At 43.9% G+C, this 20,458-nt stretch overlaps 1 protein-coding gene across 1 annotated transcript; it reads left to right on the top strand.

Annotated features, from left to right (window-relative positions):
* Positions 1-1,301: 1,301 nt before the first annotated feature.
* On the top strand, positions 1,302-17,555 carry LOC131685219 (dipeptidyl peptidase 9). The gene is made up of 7 exons (XM_058968796.1): positions 1,302-3,042; positions 3,097-3,721; positions 15,241-15,435; positions 15,498-15,812; positions 15,875-16,097; positions 16,154-16,346; positions 16,454-17,555. Exons 1-7 carry the CDS (start codon positions 1,868-1,870, stop codon positions 16,656-16,658), a joined length of 2,931 nt encoding a protein of 976 aa, XP_058824779.1. The 5' UTR covers positions 1,302-1,867; the 3' UTR covers positions 16,659-17,555.
* Positions 17,556-20,458: the final 2,903 nt, after the last annotated feature.

Genomic DNA, 20,458 nt, shown 5'->3' with positions numbered 1-20,458 from the left:
ACAGTAAGTTTTAGCGTCATGCTACAACACAAAAACAATAAACTTTAACGTATTTACCGTAAATTTCAACGTAAAATCGACTTTATCCGTCAAAAATCGTTGTGGAAAAAATTGATTTTTCTCTAAATAGTTTTTTCTCGAAAACAGTAAAGTTTAATGTGAATTTACTGTATCAGTTTTTTGTTGAATAGTAAAATTTATTTATAGTAAATCTACTGTCTTATATGGCATACTCTTGTTGTTCATAACGTCCCGGACGTTATGACGCCCACTGTTTTGGGACGTTATAGCTGGAACGTTATGACACAGTATCTGTGCGGCAAATATCTCACGCTATGTATGCGTCACGGTGTTCGTTGCGACATAAAGTCCGAAAACGACAGAGCGTCATAACGTCCGAGACATTATGACTCACAACGGGTGGGACCGACTGATTGCACCCAAGTTTGAATGAGTTTAGCAATGACTAGACCGGTGTAGTGTACTGTCAAAAACGAAAATTCCATTATATGAACTAAGAGGTTACACCCACTGTAGAATTTTCAAAACATCGACCATTTTTATTGGAATGCATCACACGTGATATCCCGAATAAAAAATATTATACACGAACTTTAACCCATATAGTGCAACGATTCCACATATTGTTTGGATGATACCCTGAACAGGTCGTTAGGCTCTTGAATCATAACTCGACAAACATATGATTACGGCTTAAAAGCCAACTGTCAAAATTGTCTTAGAAAGTAAATTCCGGACAAACCGTTACTGGCTAAGCAAAGTTCATAGCAGTTAATGAAAGAGAAAACTTTTCTCTTTTGTTTAATACTAGCACTTGTGATTGGAGAGTAACGGTTTGTCCGGAATTTCTTTTCAAAGAGAATTTTGACAGTTGGCTTTTAAGCCTTAATCATATGTTTGTCGAGATAAGATGTTTTTGCCCATAGATTGAAGCCAAAGGGTCTGTTGGTGAGAATACAACAAATAAAAAAAAAGTTTAAAAATGGCTCCAAAGTTTTCTAGAATGGTACTTATTTACACAGGAAGCTGGTTTTTTTGGTGGAAAATAGTTGTCTGAGAAAGTTTACGCATTCTTTAAAATGTGCATCCTCCTAGCTCCGTCTTTCTTTACCAATTGCGCACGCGAAAATGGCTAAACTTCAATTAAAATGGATTGTCATTTTCGTCGTATTCAAAATACACGCCTTTTCGCAAGCGGCATACCTTCTTCGCCAACGTTTTCCATCAGGCCGAAGAGAAACGTCAAAAACGAGGGATAAGCGAGGAGAAAATTTCGCAAAAAATCTTCAGTTGAAAAGAGAAAGTGAGCAAAAGCAACAGCCGAGGTTCTGAGGAACGTCATTTTCACTGATACATTTTTCAGCTAATATTCAATAAAAATACGTTCCCATATCCGTGAATGCAATGAAATTGTGCATCGAATTAGGCCAGCGAGTTGAATATTAAAATTGAGATTTTTTAGCAACGGGAATAAGTAGGTGTAGATGAAATGTCGTCTTGAACGAGTGAAGAGAAAATTATACCACCATTGTTTCGTCTGTCAAAAATTGTAAATTCGACAGTCACAGCCATCGTGTGCGGAAGCGAAGACTTTGTTGAGTAACGAACCAGGACCAGCCTTCCGGATTGCTATTTCAATTGTAAAAGCATGAGATTTTTCTATTGATACACATTGACGAATTCACGGATCGACGAGTTCAAAACATTCTTGCTGGGCGCAATTTCAGGAAAGCAAAAAGCCTTCGCGCTGGGTGAGCTAAATCTAGGTCAGGTGCTGCCAATTTTGTTAGCATTTTTTGCCAACTTGGAGGAAGCTAGCAGGATTTGGGCGAAGATTCGTAAGAAGATGGACGGAAGTAGTGTGGGGAGTGGTGGTGGTGGAGGAGGAGGAGGAAACGGAAACGGTTCTGGTAGCGCATCCGGAAGTGGCGGTCGCAGTATTCGTGATAGCGATGATAGTGGCGATGAGAATGCCCTTGACAGATCTGATGGGCGGCAGTCAAGATTGGAGCTACAGCTGAATGCAACGGTGCCCAGTGGTAGTGGACAAAAAAAATCCTGGTCAGAGTTGAAATCGATAGTTAACGATATGAGACGACAAATGACTTCTCTGGCAAGCATGTTCCCAATGAATGTCAATTTTCGAACTTTGTCGGATGGTAGAACACGAGTTTATTTTCTAAGTCCTCCTGCGTCCAACGGATGGGATACGGTGCTTTTCTATACGGATGTGCCCGCTAGCGAAAACGACAACTGTGCGCCCATGAGATTAGAATGGAATCCCGTACTGGAACCGATTGTGTCCCATCTGTCCACTAACAATTCTCGAGAGGTCCAGCTACTGTTGGAACGAAAACGTCTCTCCATCTGGGGCATAACTTCGTACGAGTTGCACAAATCTAGCGGGAAAATAGTCTTTCCAGCATGCAACACTCTGTACCAGTGTTTGGACACTGGTTACGGGGAGGGAACACTATTTCCATCGGAACTTCGCATCTTCCAGCGTTCAGCTGCCATCGACCCGCAGATTTGTCCCCAGAATTCCGACCTTGTGGCGTACGTTTGCAACGGGGATATTTGGGTTATTCACACTGTCAGCGGTCACAGTGAACGGTTGACTTTTGCTCACGATGGTCGAAGATCGTTCGCTGAGGATCCACTCACAGCTGGTGTTCCATCATACGTAATGCAGGAAGAATTTAGCCGGTACCAGGGCTTCTGGTGGCAACCGAGCAGCGACGATGAAATCTATCGAATAGTGTACGAAGAGGTGGACGAAAGTGATGTAAGTTTGTACACTTTTCCATCTTCCCAATCCGTGGGCGGGGACTACGAAGAATACCGTTTTCCTCGTGCCGGTTCGGCGAATGCCAAATCCAAGCTGAAACTGGTACAGTTCCGTCTGTCAGAGTCGTTGAAAATAACGGATACCTGCATCAAGGAACAACAGTGCCCGTTGACTTATGCCTTTCCGTGGTTGGAGTACGTCGTGAGGATCGGTTGGACGCCAGATTCGAATTAGTAAGTTGCGTTTGATTGTAGTTCGTTTTTTTAATCGATCTAACCATGTTTCAGTGTGTGGGCTCAGCTGGTAAACCGAGTGCAACAACGCTTGGACTTAGTTCTGATCCCGCTGGATAATTTCTGTGAGCTTTACAGTAGTTCAACACCGTCTCCTCCTGAAAGCGGGAGCCGTGCAACGCCGGACGTGAAACCATCCTCATCCTCAATTTTGGAGTCTTCCAACGACTACTGGAAATCTCCGCTGGCTCGACTGACGCGACCGATGCAGGTCATCTACTCCGAAACCTCCAGCAGCTGGGTAAATGTACACGATGTGTTGCATTTTCTTGAAATCACCGAAGATCGGGTCGTGTTCCTATGGGCCTCCGAAGAAACTGGTTTCCGGCATCTGTACTTGGTAACATCTAGTCTTGCCACGAGCGGCTTCAACATCATCATCAACAGTACTAGTAGTAGTAATAGTAGTAGCAGTACTGGTACTAGTAACGGTAGTAATAGCAGCAATCACAAGGTCGACAATATCAACCACAACAATCACTGTCATCACACTAGAGACGGTTCTACGCTTATGGAAGGAGTCAACAACAATAATCAGGCGAAGCATGCGGCAGGACGAAGTACCACGGCGGTGCATATCGATGGGTGTGGAACATTGGAGCCGCGCATTGTAAATAAGGTAGGATGGGCTTTAGATTCATTTCATGGAATTTCCTAGGCCAGCTACAATTCTAAGCTTTGTTTCGGCCGTTTTGTGTTTTGTGACGACAGGGAACTTTCAAATTTGAACTCAAGTTATTGACTATGTAAAGAGGTAATTTAATTACAAAGAGCGGATCATAATCTCATCCAATATATTTTGTCAGAAGAACAATTATTTATTTAACACACCTCGACAAGTTGTAATCGGCCACAATAACGGAAACAAGTCCGAGACAGATGAAAGTCAAACAAGTGTGACAAACAATTTTAGATGCGTTTGCTCGAAAGAGCGTTTCTGCATAACGCTTTGGATCATGCTAGGATGTTGGCTCGCTCTGGTAAAGCTGGTGAATCGATGCGTTCTGATGGAGAATTTGGTAAAGTTTCGCGATACTACGAGCGCAATATGCCGTATCCAACATGACTTCTAGATCCTTCACGCAACTTACTTGGGGAAGAAGAGCTTCCGAGAAGTTGTATTCTAACTTAATGGGTTCTTTTTTCTAGAGTGCGATTTCACAGAATATTTCTCAGGACTCAGAAGCATTCGGTTGTTTTCCACAACCGGCTGAAAATGTCAAATGCTGCAAATAAAATGCAATTGTTTGACTTGTAGTTCTATTGAAGGTTGTTAGGTTATCTGCATACGACAATAACGGACCTTTCAGTTGACTTTCACTGCTACAGTTGAGCCATACTACAAACGACAATGTTTATAAGGTGTTAGGATAGAGTCTTATCAACGAACACACTTGAAAACTTAGGCGTAAACAATTTGCAGATAGCTTGCGAATCATTCTCTATTTCACCATTGTAGAAATCAGGGAGATAAGTAATTGTTACTGCTATCCATAAACCGGGAAAACCAGCCTCCTACCATAATTCGTATCGGTCGATCCTTCAACGTTTATTCATAATCCTCAATATGCTTCCAATTTCATTATGTTCTTTGACACGTCGATGCAAGAGATATCCTTTGGGATCGTAGGAGATTCCAAAATATGTTGCAAATGGATAAATACGAAAGCGAAAAAATATTCTTCATTGAGGCATCACGTCCAGTGTCTTCCTTATCAAAAATATTTTTTCGTTTATAAGCTCAACGATCCTGCTTTCGTTCACCCTCCCCAAGGTTTAGGGGTTTGACGGTATTGCAAACATCATCAAGCATCAATTGCTTTAAGATGGGTACTGCATTATGCCTCGATAGTGGTGCATCGAGGAGACCGAGAGGGCTTATGCGCCTTTTTTATGTTATATGTCTTTTCATACTCCGCACCAGCGCATACCAACGCTATACCACTGGTCTATGGGCGGTGGCGTGGTCGACTGGCGGATCGACGTAGATTGACTTTTGCTGTGTGCCATGTTTGCAAATATTGTTCTATTGGTGGTATTCATGGACGGGGCTCACGGAGGGAGTCATTGTGTGTCCATTTATCGGTCGACTTCGTCATCGTGCATATACCAATTAAATTAATTTAATAATTAAATTAATTTAATAAAGTAGAATAAGTAGAAACCTATTAGTTGTAGCTTTGTGATAATCGTTGTTTCTCGTACTAGTGTACAACTGTTATGTGCTAGTCGTATGTGTATCTATGTATGTATTCGTCTGAGTATTTGTGACAGTTGGGTCAGGGAATGGATGCAGAACTGACGTATATGATAGAATAGTGGCTAATACTTCTGGTGATTAATCTGAGCATTTAGTTCTTTTCATTGGGGAAAGTCGGGCTGGATAAATTAGGGTAAAATAAATTTACCGACGCACGTGAGTCATCCATTCCCGGCCAGCATAGCATGATGAAAGTCTAACAGCATGCAATTGTCGGTAATGATAAATATACAACATTTGCTGCATTTAGACGAGTTTGATTGCATGTTACATGTGTTTTTCTATTCTACTTCATTGGTCTGTTTCTTCTGTGCATCTATTAGTTTGCTTTTCCATTATTTATGTATACCAAAATAGTATTGTTCAATTTATACACTTCTAGTCAAGCTCTTTGCATCTTTTTTTCTTTATTCAGCATGTTATGATTCCTTTTATTAGTATATCTCTACTATACTCTATCTATACTCATATAGTACAAACGCTCGTGGCCTTCGCGATAACACAAAACTGGCCACAAACGCGACCATGCAATTGCAATAATCCGCATATACTTACGCCCGCAATTTCGCCTGCATGAAAACACCCCAGTAATTAAGTAAACGTGGCATCTTTAAACTTCCATATGCGGTCTCAAACATTAACCCACCACTCGCGCGATCATGAAACGGTCACGTCCGAAAGTTTTACCAGCCTGGACTAATGCCTTCAGTTGAACCAATCAGAAAAGTGACGCTCATGTTCACTACACAACATGACCTGGAACTCAGGTGATATGGGGAAACGGACTACTATCTTTATCATACACCAAAAATTAAGCTTCAGATTCGCGGTCCGCGCGCGATCAAACAAAAATACACAATCCGTCATTATAAAATCGAAGTTATACGCGCGAAGTCACATACACGTGACAAACACGTTGATATACAAATGCTTGAGCCCTTCGCTATCATCCCCGGTATCTACATCAGCGATCTAGTAAACATGATCGCATCCCACTGATAAAGTGAATGTCTCGGCTCCTAAAAGTTTTCAAACGCGGTCTCAACCGTGAACCTGGAAACTCCCGCGCTCGCACGATCATGGATCGGTCGCTTCCGGATGTTTCTATCCTTGATATCAGCAGATTAGGTCCATGCCTTCAATTGAATAAATTAAAAAAAGAAAGCTCACATATCCACTGGACACCACGTTACATGGCGACATGACCGAGGACTCTAGTGATATAGGGTAACTTACTCCCTGTCAGAATGTGAATTGTACACCAAAAACTAACTATCAGAATGAAGGTCCGCGTGACCATTCAAGAACGCACGCGTATATAGAAAATGCCACACGGTTACAAAATACAGTCTTGTACACGCGAAGTCACATGAACGCGAGCACACGTGACAGACACGTTAACGTACGAACGCTTAAGCCCTTCGCGATTAACAACGCACACCTACGTTCGCGATCGTGCAAACTTAATAACACCCTGGTAATAAGGAGAACGTTTTTGCGCTCGCGAAGTTTCAAACGCTGTCTCAAACACGAACCTACAAACGTCCGTTTTCGCGCGCTCATGAATCGGTCACGTCCGGAAACCATTACTCTCTGTGCTAATAACTTTAGTCCACACATTCAGTAGGACCAAAAAAGCACATATCCACTAGACAACACGTTCCATGGCGACATCAGCGGGCACTCTAGTGACAGAAGATCTCACACTATTTTAGCATCTTAGCAGTACACCAAAAAATAAAGTATTAGACTCACGGTCCGCGCGCGATTATCCAAGAACACATGCGAATATGCGAAAGGCATACGGTTATAAAATAGAATTTATACACGCGAAGTTACATACACGTTAGCACACGAGACATACAAACGCACACGCGATCGAAGACGTTAACTACAAATGCTCGAGCTCTTCGCGATGATACACGTGATCGCGAGTCCCTACGCCCGCACATACCTAAACCGTACAAGGAATATCACATTCAGAATCACGGCCCGCTACAATTGGCCTAATGCAGTGTTTTATTGGGCGACATTGCCTGTCTCGTCTGCAAATTGTAGTATGTGATTCTGACGGGGAGCCCTTCCGAGAATCTAGCTCTACAGCTCCAGGAGGACAACTCTCGAAAAAAAACGATCCTGCTTTCGTTCACACCATAGAATCAGATGCAGTTCAATATGCCGCAGCATGGACGCTGTCCACAGACCATTAGTTTTATCTTCATTGACAGTCTAATTACAATTGGTCGGTGTTAAGTCAGACCAAACTATGTGACATTGCGTTGATTTCGAGAAAAACGAGTTTACTATTTGAATCGCACCATTCTTCACGTTATAATTTGAAATATTTTTTTTGTCACAATTCTTGCTTTTCATAACATACCCATTTGGCTTGTTGAGGGGATTGGACCCGTTGTGCCAGATTGGTTGGTAAATGAACGGGCAATGCGTAATATAGACCCGGTGGTTCGCCACAGTGGTCCTTAGCCTCTTGTCCAGTAACTCCTATCCTTACCTCCCCGAGGTGCCACCAGGGGTACGAGTAACCATAGGAAAGATCGGGTAACCAACGGGCTCCTCCTTTCGGAGGGTGAGTCCATCCGAGCGTCCGTTCCCTATGTTAGGGGTGGCTCAAAACAGCGTCTGTTCTATCGTCCTCGTGTCAGCGTGGGACTCTAAACAGAGCTGACACGATGGTCCTCCGGCGAGACAGGGGGTTGGGGAATGCCCAACAAGCCGCCCTGGAAAACTAACCGTTACGAACAATGCAGAAGAAAATACGAATCATAACAATCGGCAAAGACCTACGCGACTAAATAAGGACTACGATTGGAAATTCGGAACATGGAACTTCAGGTCACTCTGCCTTCCAGCTTTCGATAGGATAATCTACGACGAACTGCAACCACGCAACTTTGAAGCTGGGAACCGGCTTTGTGGTGCTGAGTAGGATGCGTCAACGTGTGATTGAATGGACTCCGATCAACGCAAGGATGTGTAAGTTGAGGATCAAAGGCCGTTTCTTCAACTACAGCATCATCAACGTACACTGCCCACGCGATGGGACACCCGACGACGAGAAGGAAGCGTTTTATGCGAAACTGGAGGAGGTGTACGACGGCTGTTCGCAATAGGACGGGAGGTAATGTTTAAACCGGTAATCGGGCCAAACAGCTTGCACACCGTATCGAATAACAACGGCCAATGATGCGTGAACTTCGCAGCCTCCCGTGGCATGGTAGTCCGAAGCACCTTCTTCCCTCGCAAAGATATCGCCAAAGCCACCTGGAGATCACCTGACCAACGCACCGAAAACCAAATCGATCACGTTCTAATCGACGGGCGATTCTTCTCTGAAATCACCAACGTTCGTACCTACCGCAGTGCGAATATAGATTCGGACCATTACCTAGTTGCAGTACGCATGCGCTCAAAACTCTCGGCGGTGTACAACACTCGTCGTAGTCGGACGCCAAAGCCCAAAATCGCGCAATTTCGGAACGCCGGGCTTGCCCCAGACTACGGACAACGGCTGGAAGCAGCACTACCCACGGAAGAACAGCTGGGCGCAGCTACTCTTGAAGATGGCTGGAGAGAGATCCGCTTCGCCATAGGCGGCACTGCTATAGCGCCACTAGGTACAACGATTCCGATTCGAGGAAACGACTCGTTCGATCACGAATGTAAGCAGTTAATAGAGAAGAAGTATGCGGCACGGGCGAGGATTCTGCAGCACGGAACGAGACAGAATGTGGAGCGATACAAACAAGCACGGAACAGGCAAACCTCAGTCCTCCGAAGAAAGAAGCGTTAAGATCGCGAAGCGATGGAACAACTGTACCGCGTAAACGACACACGGAAGTTCTACGAGAAGCTGAACAGTTTGCGCAAAGGCTACGTTCCGCAAGCCGATATGTGCAGGGACTTGGACGGCAACCTTCTTACGAACGAGTGTGAGGTGATTGAGAGTTGGAAGCAGTATTATGACGAGCACCTCAACGGTGAAGCAGCAGAGGACGAAGGCGGTATGGCAACGGATCTTGGAGCACGCGCAGAAGACGATAGGCTTGCGGACCGTGATCTCCAAGAAGTCAAGGAGGAGATCGGTCAGCTAAAAACTACCAGCAAGCTATTGAATTACGGTGGTGAAACACTGGCTAGAGCGCTGCACTGAGTAATCGCCAAAATTTGGGAGGAGGAGATTGTTCGGGAGGAGTGGATGGAGTGTGTCGTTTGCCCAATCTACAAAAAGGGTGACAAGTTGGATTGCTGCAACTACCGTGTGATCACATTACTTAGCGCCGCCTACAAGGTCCTCTCCCAAATTCTTTACCGTCGATTGTCACCATTTGCATGGGAGTTCGTAGGGCACTACCAAGAGAAATTCGGATCTTGGCGGGAAATCGTGCCTACTTTGGGTTCCGAAAATTCGCCGCCGCACGAAGTTGATTATCTACAAGACACTGATTAGACCGGTGGTCCTCTACGGCCACGAGACCTGAACTATGCTTGTGGAGGACCAACGCGCCCTTGGAGTTTTCGAACGCAAGGTATTGCGTACCATCTATGTTGGCGTGCAGATGGAAGACGGAACGTTGCGCAGGCGAATGAACCATGAGTTGCATCAGTTGCTGGAAGAACCATCCATCGCGCATTCTGCAAAAATAGGACGTTTGCGGTGGGTTGGAATGTCGGACGACGACCTGGTGAAGATGGTTCTTGAGGGCGACCCTACAGGAACAAGAAGACGGAGCGCACAACGAGCACAGTGGATCGACCAGATAGAGGACGGCCTGCGGAGCCTTCGAAGACTGCGAGGCTGGCGACAAGCAGCAATGGATCGAGTGCAGTGGAGACGGCTTCTGCATACATCAAGAGACAACAAGGCTCTAGCCTGAACGGTAAGGTAAGTAACACCATCTCACAAAGGTATATGAATGAAGCTGTCGACCGTGTCGCTAAACATGCGTGCCTTCATGAATACGACATTTCACTCTCAAGTCGTCGATGAGCGATGGAAAAACGGCCGACCGGATGGAATAGAGCCGATAAAAGCAGATTCGGTTTCTACGACACCATGGTTCCAGTCAACAGTGCTCAATAAAAGGCATATTATAATTTATCGAAACTAACAGTTAGCTCTCAACAGTTGCAAAGAGAAGTCGCAAATCAAATTTCTCCTACGATTGTATCGAAGCTGTGATTATAATAGCAAAAGCAGTTGCTCCGGTCTAACCGGTTTCGCGTCCGACGTGTACTCGTCTCGTCGATATTATCCGAGATGAATTCACCAAAACGCCGCGAAAACGCTTTCCGCATCGAGTATGCTGGCATGCCTCGTAGACAGAATCTCGAAGAACTACACCAATTCGTTGGCCAAAATTAGGTCTCACTCGTGAACAGCTAGTGCGTATTCAAGTCAATCATACTCAAAACTTTGCCTTAGTTCAATGTAGTGATCTTGCCACCGCAAAAGACGTGGTAGAACAACACGATAATAAGCATGAAATAGTACACGACAAAAATAAAGCCAAACTTCGCCTGCGGCTGGAAGATGGCAGTGTGGAAGTTAAACTTCATGACCTGACACAGGAGGTAACAGATGAACAAATTAAATGTTACCTATCTCAATGCGGGAAAGGTCTTACAATAAGGGAGTTGCTCTGGGACGACAAATTCCTATTTGCAGGTCTTCCAACGGGTATTCGTTCGGTGAAAATGATTCTTAGGGCACATATAAAGTCCCACGTCAATATTGCTGGTGAAACCACACACGTATCTTACGAAGGCCAAAGGCAGACATGTCGCCATTGTGGCGAATATATCCACAATGGTATAACGTGCATACAAAATAAAAAAACTGCTTTTGCAAAAAGTAAGTGTAAATGATCGACTGAGATCGACAGATAATTCATACGCTGCGGCTGTTAAAGGCTTTTCGCAGCAACCGTTGTACTCAACAAAGTAAACGAACAAGCACGCTCTGACCGTCGTCAAATCTCGGAGCCTGTTTCGAATACCTTTAGACTCTCAACAGATCGAATCACACTCTAAAACCGACCTCACGGTTGAAACTCACACTAAAGTGTCGGAGTTCAAACAACCAACGACAATTCTCCCTGAGCGCGCGATCATCTACAGTAAACGCTCCAAAGATGACGAATATGGCAGTGATGCATCCAATGCTTCATCGATCAACTCAGAGCGTATGATTCGAACTCGCTCAAAACGGAACAAAGGACAAAACGGTTCGGACACGGAGATTGATGTTACATTCCCCTAATGAACTACAATAGCTACAATCTTGCAACAATTAATATATGTACCATTACTAACGAAACGAAACTCAACGCACTTTGGAACTTCATACGCTCATTAGACCTCGATATTGTGTTTCTCCAAGAAGTAACAATGTCCGATCTCTCAATTCCCGGCTTTAGCGTTATAGCCAATGTCGAAGAGGGACTGCGATCGCGCTGAAACTTCATATGCGATTCTCTCCAATCGAAAAAAGTATCAACTCGCGCCTTATTGCTCTTCGAATAAATGAGTGTATCACCCTACGCAATGTATATGCCCCTCTGGCAATCAGATGCGTTTACAACGTGAACGCTTCTTCAATGAGACCATCGCACACTACCTCCGACAAACAAACATACATACGATACTAGCGGGGGACTTCAACGCGGTTATCCATCCCCGAGATTCATCTGGAGAGAGCAACTACAGCAACGCTCTAAAAAACACGGTCCAACAATTACAACTGCACGACGCATGGGAGAAGACGAACGGCACCAGACCTGGACACACCTATGTAACTCATAACTCGATCTCCAGAATCGGTCGATTATATGTGAGCTCCAACCTCAATACTCAACTAAGAGCGGCAAACACACATGTGTGCTCCTTCACAAACCATAAAGCACTGACGGTCGGTATGTGTTTACCAACACTGGGAATGGAATACGGCAGAGGCTTTTGGTCGTTGCGTCCACACATTCTCATCCAAGAGAATATGGAAGAGTTCCAAACCTAATGGAACTTTTGGACTCGTCAATGAAGAAGCTACCCATCATGGATTCTCTGGTGGGTGGATTTCGCTAAACCAAAAATTAAGTCCTTCTTTCGTTGGAAGACTAGAGAAGCATATGATGAATTTCGCAGCGAACACCAGGAACTGTACACTCAGCTCCAAACTGCCTATGATACCTATTTCCAGGACCAGTCTGTCCGAACCACAATAAATAAAATAAAAGCGAAAATGCTTCTGCTGCAGAGAAAGCAAACGGATATGTTTATGCGAATCAATGAAACCCGAGTAGAAGGAGAGCCTATGTCAACATTTCAGAGCGGAGAGAGAAGGAGATGGAAAACGTTCATCGAGAAATTGGAGCGGGAACCGAATAACGCAATTGAAGAACACAACGAAATTATAGAGCACGTGACAAACTACTACAGAAACCTTTACACTGAAGGAGAGACACGAGAAATCCCCGCATTTGTATGTGAGAGAGTGGTACCGCAGGACTCTGAGATCAACAACCGTATAATGGATCAAATTACCACCGATGAAATCTACAAATCAATACAGATGAGCGCTTCGAAAAAATCACCTGGTCCGGATGGAATACCAAAAGAATTCTACGTATCTGCTTTCGACATCATCCACAGGGAACTGAATCTTCTCCTCAACGAAGTTCTTTCGGGTGACTTTCCAAGTGCATTTGCCGATGGTGTAATTGTTCTTATCAAGAAGAAAAATTCTGCCAACACCATCAAAGGATACCGTCCTATATCGTTACTCAACTACGATTACAAATTGTTCTCACGGCTGCTCACCAGAAGACTCGATCGTGTGCTTCATGAACACCAAGTGCTCACGACATCGCAAAAATGCTCAAATGGAGAAAGGAACATATTTCAGGCCACTCTAGCCATGAAAAGTAAGATAGCAGAACTACAAACACGGAAACGAAAAGGAAAGATGGTCAGTTTCGACCTTGACCATGCTTTCGATCGTGTAGATAGACGATTCCTCTATAAAACGATGAGACCTGTGGGCCTAAACGAGAGTTTTATTCAGCTGCTCTCTCATATTGGTACTCGATCTACATCCCGAGTACTAATAAACGGTCATCTCTCTCCTCCCTTCCCAATTCAAAGGTCTGTTAGACAAGGAGATCCTATGGCAATGTGTCTATTTGTGATATACATGCATCCTCTTCTAATACAACTCGAACGTGTGTGTGGGCCCGAAGATTTTTTGGTGGCATACGCAGATGATATAACACTAATCTCAACAAGTACCGAAAGTATTCAAAGAGCGCGAGAGATATTTTTACAGTTCCAACTGGTAGCAGGAGCGATACTGAACATGCAGCAAACAATTTCGACCGATATTGGATTAATCAGTGGAAGTAACCGGCTAACTGTTCCGTGGTTACAAACTGGCGATAAAATTAAAGTTCTCGGAGTAATATTAGCCAACTCAGTACGGTTCATGACTAAATTAAACTGGTATAACTTAGTGTCCAAATTTGCACAGCTATTATGGCTCCACAGAATGCGAACATTGACCCTCCATCAAAAAATAATACTTTTGAATGTTTTCATCACATCGCGCATATGGTACGTATCATCTGTGCTGTGTCCGTTCAAAGTTCATGTAGCAAAATTGACATCATTAATGGGCTCGTTCATTTGGACAAATCATCTTTTCGCATCCCGATCCATCAATTGACACTTCCGATTGCAAAAGGTGGGCTCAATCTACAGCTTCAAATGTAACGCGGTCTTAATCAACAGACATATTCGAGAACTCGAATCGATTCCATTCTACCGTGCATACATTTTAAACCAATCGTCCAGACCGCCGACAAACTGCCCCTGTTTGAAAACAGTCTGCCAAATATATCACACGCTACCTACATCAATCCAAGCTAATCCCACAACCGGGACGATTCATAGGCACTTAATGAATGCGATTGAACCTGTAAAAGTTGAGCAAGATAACCCGGAGGTTGAATGGAAACGCGTGTGGAGGAATATTTCAACGAAAAAACTGAACTCTTTGGAACGACACTGGTACTACCTTCTAACCAACAAAAAAATACTGCACCAAAATCTCCTGTTCATGACAAATCGAGCTAATATGCCGACATGTACGCATTGTGGATTCGCCAATGAACATTTGTCACATAAATACTCATCCTGCTCCCGAGTCATTGACGCCTGCGGCAACGGATAACAGTGATCGTCGCAAATATAGATTTTTTATTTTCAGACTTAGCGCAACCTACCCTTACCCACATCTCAAAAAGAAATCGAGTTAAAATCATGAAGATGTTTATACATTATGTAATTTTTATAAACAATGCTGAAAATGCAATAGATGTAAATAGTTTAAACTTTGAACTAGATATATTACAATAATTATCAAAAAGTATTTTAAGAAATTCGCTGACCAATAAAACATAATAAAAAAAAAAGCAATCACTGTAGGCTTCCAGCGCATCTGGGAAGAAATGGCATCATCACAGATGTTACATGCTCCTGCGTACAAGCAGTTGTGGCTCCCGACAATTGTGTGTTCGAAATGTGAAAACCGAAGGCAACATGACATAAAAATAATTTCGAATTATAACGTAAAGAATGCTGCGATTCAAACTTTATACTTAGTCCGGTCTAACTTAATATCAACCATTTAATGTTTTGAAACACCTCTGCCAGCAGCTTCAGATCTTAGACCACTGTTTCGTCAATTTCAGCATTGCTTCTATTCTTGGATAAAAACCGATCTGTGGATATTAATAAATATTTAAGCAAAAAATTATGTTTTATCACAAAAATGGATTTTAACGAAAATTTTACACATATTACAGATAGCGCTAACCTCCGGCGACTGGGAAGTTTTGGGTCGCAACGTTTGGGTGGACAAACGACACCAGCTGGTATACTTTATGGGACTTCGCCAGACTCCGCTGGAAAAACACCTGTACGTAGTCAACATGCTGAAACCGAACTGGCTTCGGCTGCTCACCGTCCCCGGTTACTCATTCACCGTAGAGTTCAACGATGTTCGTTAGCATTTTTATTAACTATAAAATCGGTTTCAAGTAATAGATTTCTTTCCCCATAGGATTGTACCATGTTTCTGCAAACGTACTGTAATATCCAAACACTGCCCTCGTGGGAACTAGTACACATCAAGCAAAACTGTTCAAATGGAAACGTTGCCGGGCTGGAGCTGATTTCGATGGGATACCTGTTCGAGGGCGGTCCCTCGGAAAATACTCAATTTAATCCGACCATCTACAGTCCTCGGTTGGCGTCCGGCGAGTCTATCTACGCAATGGTGTTCAAACCACATAATTTCACGCTGGGTGTGAAGTACCCTACGGTGCTAAACGTCTATGGCGGCCCGGAAGTACAAACCGTGAGCAATACGTTTAAAGTATGTTTGGGTTAGTAATGATACCAACGACTCTAGTTGCTAAGCCGTTTTCGTCGTTCCAGGGTATGAGACAACTGCGTATGCACATGCTCGCTGCTCAAGGGTACTGTGTAGTGTGTGTCGATTCGCGAGGTTCTCGACATCGTGGAGTACGATTCGAGAGCCATATACGAGGTCGGATGGGTACGGTTGAGCTATCCGATCAGGTAGAAGTGCTGAAAATGCTTGCCGAGCAGTTGGGATACATCGATATGGATCGTGTAGCAATACACGGGTGGTCTTATGGTTGATCATTCATGATATAATAAAACAGTATCCAAACTAATCTATTTCTGTTGCAGGGGGTTATTTAAGTTTGATGGGGCTGGTGCAGTATCCGGAGATCTTCAAACTGTCGATTGCGGGTGCGCCAGTTACAAGCTGGGAGTATTACGATACGGGTTACACTGAGCGATACATGGATCTTCCCGACAATAATCGGTCCGGCTATACCGCTGGTTCGGTTCTTAGCTATATACACAAGTTTCCGGATGAGTGAGTATCATTTCCTTTAACTTTAAGAGGTTCTAGCTGTGACATGTTTCCGATCATTGCGTTTCTTTGTATTGTTTGTTCTAAATAACCTCATGCTACCTCTTCAGGGACAACCGATTGCTAATCATCCACGGTCTGATCGACGAGAACGTACACTTCTTCCACACATCACAGCTCGTGAACGGACTGATCAAGGCCAACAAACCCTACCAGCTGCAGGTCTATCCGAATGAGCGCCATTCGTTGCGCAATCTGGAAGCGAGTAAGCACTACGAAACGAAGCTACTATCGTTCCTCCAGAACCATCTGTGAGCGTTTCCGAAGGTCGCACCTCTCCGAATACCTCTCCCTCTTTTCTTCGGTCTCAATTATTATGCTTCCAGCTGTTGTAGTTGGCTTGTGTCGAAATGTAGCCCTTTTTCGGTTTGCGACCGAACAGGGGACGCTTATGATGTAGTGTGTAGATAAAAGTTTGCGCTTTTGTAAGTTGTTGATTGGGGAAGAATCGCCGCATGCGATTGCCGGTAAGCAATCTGTTGTTCTGTTTTACGCTCCGATCCGATGGGACGAGAAACTTGCACTCTGTACCCCGTATGGCTCGACAATGACTGGAAATCTGAATCGGCCGGAAACACGCAAAGTCATTAGCTTTAGTCACAGGTGTTCGTTCGCTCTTCGACGATACGTTTTTGTTTTGTGCAGACTGTTATACCTCGTAGGGAAAAAATAAGATAGATCTATGTAAGCGTCACCAGCAACTTACCTGCACTAGTTGCATAGCATTAGCTGTAGGGATAACTTGAAAGAAACCAAAACGCAATTTGGTCGAAAGACGCCCTTTTTTCAGGTTTTGTTTCAGCTCGAGTAGCATCACGTGTGGACTGTTAGAGGCAGTATGCGTAGCGAATGTGTTATAATTATTATGCAATTGTATATCAGTTTCCTTAGCAGCAGCGGATTGTGTTTGTTTTTATTGACGATTTTACGTTTTTATTTAGGTAAAAAGCCAAACAGAGAGTTGAAGATTAATGTTTGCGGTTTAATGATTTTCGTGCCGAAAATATATTTTTCTATGAGAGAAGTAGCGTTAGATTTTGCGAAGACAAGAAAACACCACTAAAAATACGGTTTTTGTGCTGGTGCAAGAACAACAACTCTCTCGAGATCAACAGAGCTAAATATAATATATTTATTGTGCACAAAACTATATGCGCTACAAATCTGTTGCCTTTATTTATGCCGAAAATATGTATCTATTGGATTACAGCGTTAGTGACAGCAAACGAAAATATACGAACTGTAGATGGAAATGAATAGAGAAAATTGTTAAATTTAAACCTGGGAATAATGGATATTTCAGAACGATCGATCGTAACGATTTCGAAAAATATCGGTAACTACTTCTCCGATTTCGAATAATGAGTCGAATTGCACATGACACTCGAACCTCCGGTCAGGATTTTCAGAGTGGTTGCATAACCTTTCTATGAGTCATGTGGTCATGTAGCTGGGGTACAGCAACCTTAGTGAAGATTAGGTATTCAACCCCGGCAGGATCTGGGGGAGAATGGAGCTACCAGAACGAATAATTTTGGCCATGCAATCGCAGAAGTACACCCCTACTATTACTGGTCTTAGGTTGAAGCACGAGATTGCGAACGACCAGAGGTTGGAAGTGGGACGGCAGGCTTCAAGAAGAGACGAGCCCCAAAGGCTTTCATTAAGAACGGTCAGAGATAGCTTAGATAACCCACTGAATGTAACACCTGTGAAGAATGCTGCATCTAGAAGACGCCAGTTGCTCCACAAGCTTGACGATGGACAAATTCGTGATCCATTCACACTATATTTGTACAAATTCTGAGACCGACTGGAGCACAAGACCTCAGATATTCCAGAAGTTTGATTAGGCGTACCCAGAGTTTTGCGGACGCCTGAATCAAAATGTGACAGTAATGCGTAGAACAATTATTCGCAACAATAACTCAAGCAGAAATCGATTTAATTCAGCAGGAAGGGTAGATTAAGCTGCAGAAGGAACAATGGAGCAAGCAATGTGCAGAGGTGCAGTTAAGTTTGAGCGCATCATTAGCGAGTTAGGGTCGCGAATCCGCACTGGTTGAGTGAATTGCTGTCATTGATCTGCAGCTACTTCGTGATATGCACCCTTATTCTTGTTTAGGACGAATGAAAGATTCGTTCGAAAGCGATTCGAACGAATAGTAATACCATTTGATTTTGCTGTCGTAAACTCGAATACAAACCACTTTCGAACGAATCTCGCATTCGTCGTAAACAAGAATAAGGGTGATGATTTTCAATATGGGCGAAGCGAATGCGCTTTATCGCAAGACGTCGCCATGGTGCATCCAGCATCTCCAAGTATTCTCGCGTGTTAAGTTGCTCATCTCAGGTCATAAACTGCAACGTTTTACCAATGCACTTGAAACTTTCGCAAACAAAGAAAGATTTTCAGCTAAAGGTGTTCTGAACTGTAGTGGCCATCATTAGAATTTGGGCATACCGACTTACACGATCGACCCTAAGATTACTGGAAAGGCAAGAGGCAGTGGCTAAGGCGCGAAGGGGAATATGATAGCGAAGAAACTGATGAGATACCAACTATCATCGTACACAACGAAGTACGCAAGGATAAGCGGATCCTTAGAAACCGAGCAGAACCTGAATATGACGGTTTGAAAAACATTTGGCACTAAACACTGACCATAGCACATTTCACGATAGCTGTATGTATCAACAGGACGATCCATGTATAACACCGGATTTCATCAATCGTGGTGATGTTCTGTACACTAAGAATCGGTTGCAAAGCCTGTCGCAAAAGAAGGTCAAGTTCCACCACGGTTTTGCGTTGCTTTGCATGGCATAGCAACAACACGTAACGACATAGCAACACATTCAACTCATCAAAATGTATACCAATACCTATCAAATCTGTACAGGATCTTGAGAAGCAGTATCATCATACTTACGTGTAAGCTCGTTGCAAAACAGAATAGCATAAAGGCAAAGAAGGGGGCGAAAGAACAACACACAAGGCTGCAAAGATAAAGCAATAACCGATGCCCAACCTAAATTTATTACAAGAAGTCATATGACTTCATACCACATTCATCCCTCATCCAGGTTTTGGAGATGCATAAAGTAAATCCTGTTGTCATGAGGTTCCTGCAGTGGACGAAAACCCTGCAGATCAGAAATGGGAAGAACGTGCTGTGGTCTAGATTGTTCCGTATCTTGACTGGTATATTCCACGGCGATTTCATCTGTCTGTTTTATTTCATTTGTCGACAAACCCACACAGTAGGACACTCAATCGAAACGGTCATACCTATCAGATAAGGTATACAGAAGATACCTTCTACATGGACGATCTCAACTCCGCTAGCGAATGACGGATCTCAATAGTAGCATGTAAGTAATAACCTACGTACTTGGAACTATTAAGAACCAGAGGTACAGGTCCAAAGCCCTGGTAAAGGAAGATGGTTGTGATGATCTGGGCCGCGGTCACCACGTAAAGCAAAAAAAGGTCATAACCCCAAGTCCAAGGCGTGAAGCGACCCGTGCTGAGGGATGAGTGATCGAGGGGGTGAAAAAGATGCTCGATCGTTAACGGAGTCTGTGGGGTACCTGGGCAACCCCACAATAAGCGTTACTGCGGAGCTCTGGCGTGGCGGACCTTTCTTTCTCGCGTAACTCGTGGGAACAATTATGATTGAAGTGAGTAAAAACAAAAACCAAAAAAACGGAGGTGCCGAACCCCTTTGCTAAAGGTGGTTTGAAGAGGTCTCCCCCCAGTGGGGAGAGTAGTGGAGCGACGGGGGCTGCATCCGGCAGCACCAGTGACCCCCCAGCAGTGGTAGAAAATAGCCCTACCAACGCGCTGGACGGGCCACTAACCGCGATGCGTAAAGTGGTAAAGCAGCTCGATGCTATAATCGAGTTCACTAACGTGAAGCAAAATATCGGCAAAGAGCTGAAACAGAGCCTGCTGGTGCTCCGGAAGGCTGTTCGTGTCGCAAGACAGGAACAGCAGTCTTACGCCAAAAGGGTGGAATATCGCGAGAAGTCCGACAGAGGAACCCAGA

The sequence above is a fragment of the Topomyia yanbarensis genome, chromosome 2 (genome assembly GCF_030247195.1).
Source record: "Topomyia yanbarensis strain Yona2022 chromosome 2, ASM3024719v1, whole genome shotgun sequence".
Lineage (NCBI taxonomy): Eukaryota > Metazoa > Arthropoda > Insecta > Diptera > Culicidae > Topomyia > Topomyia yanbarensis.
This window is presented reverse-complemented; position numbering and strand designations above follow the sequence as displayed.

What these genes read in the sequence shown, in the direction of transcription:
- LOC131685219 (XM_058968796.1), top strand. Translation starts at nt 1,868, where the DNA reads ATGGACGGAAGTAGTGTGGGGAGTGGTGGTGGTGGAGGAGGAGGAGGA. An exon ending in TGGACGCCAGATTCGAATTA is followed by an intron (nt 3,043 to 3,096) that starts GTAAGTTGCGTT and finishes ACCATGTTTCAG; the next exon opens with TGTGTGGGCTCAGCTGGTAA. An exon ending in AGCCGCGCATTGTAAATAAG is followed by an intron (nt 3,722 to 15,240) that starts GTAGGATGGGCT and finishes CACATATTACAG; the next exon opens with ATAGCGCTAACCTCCGGCGA.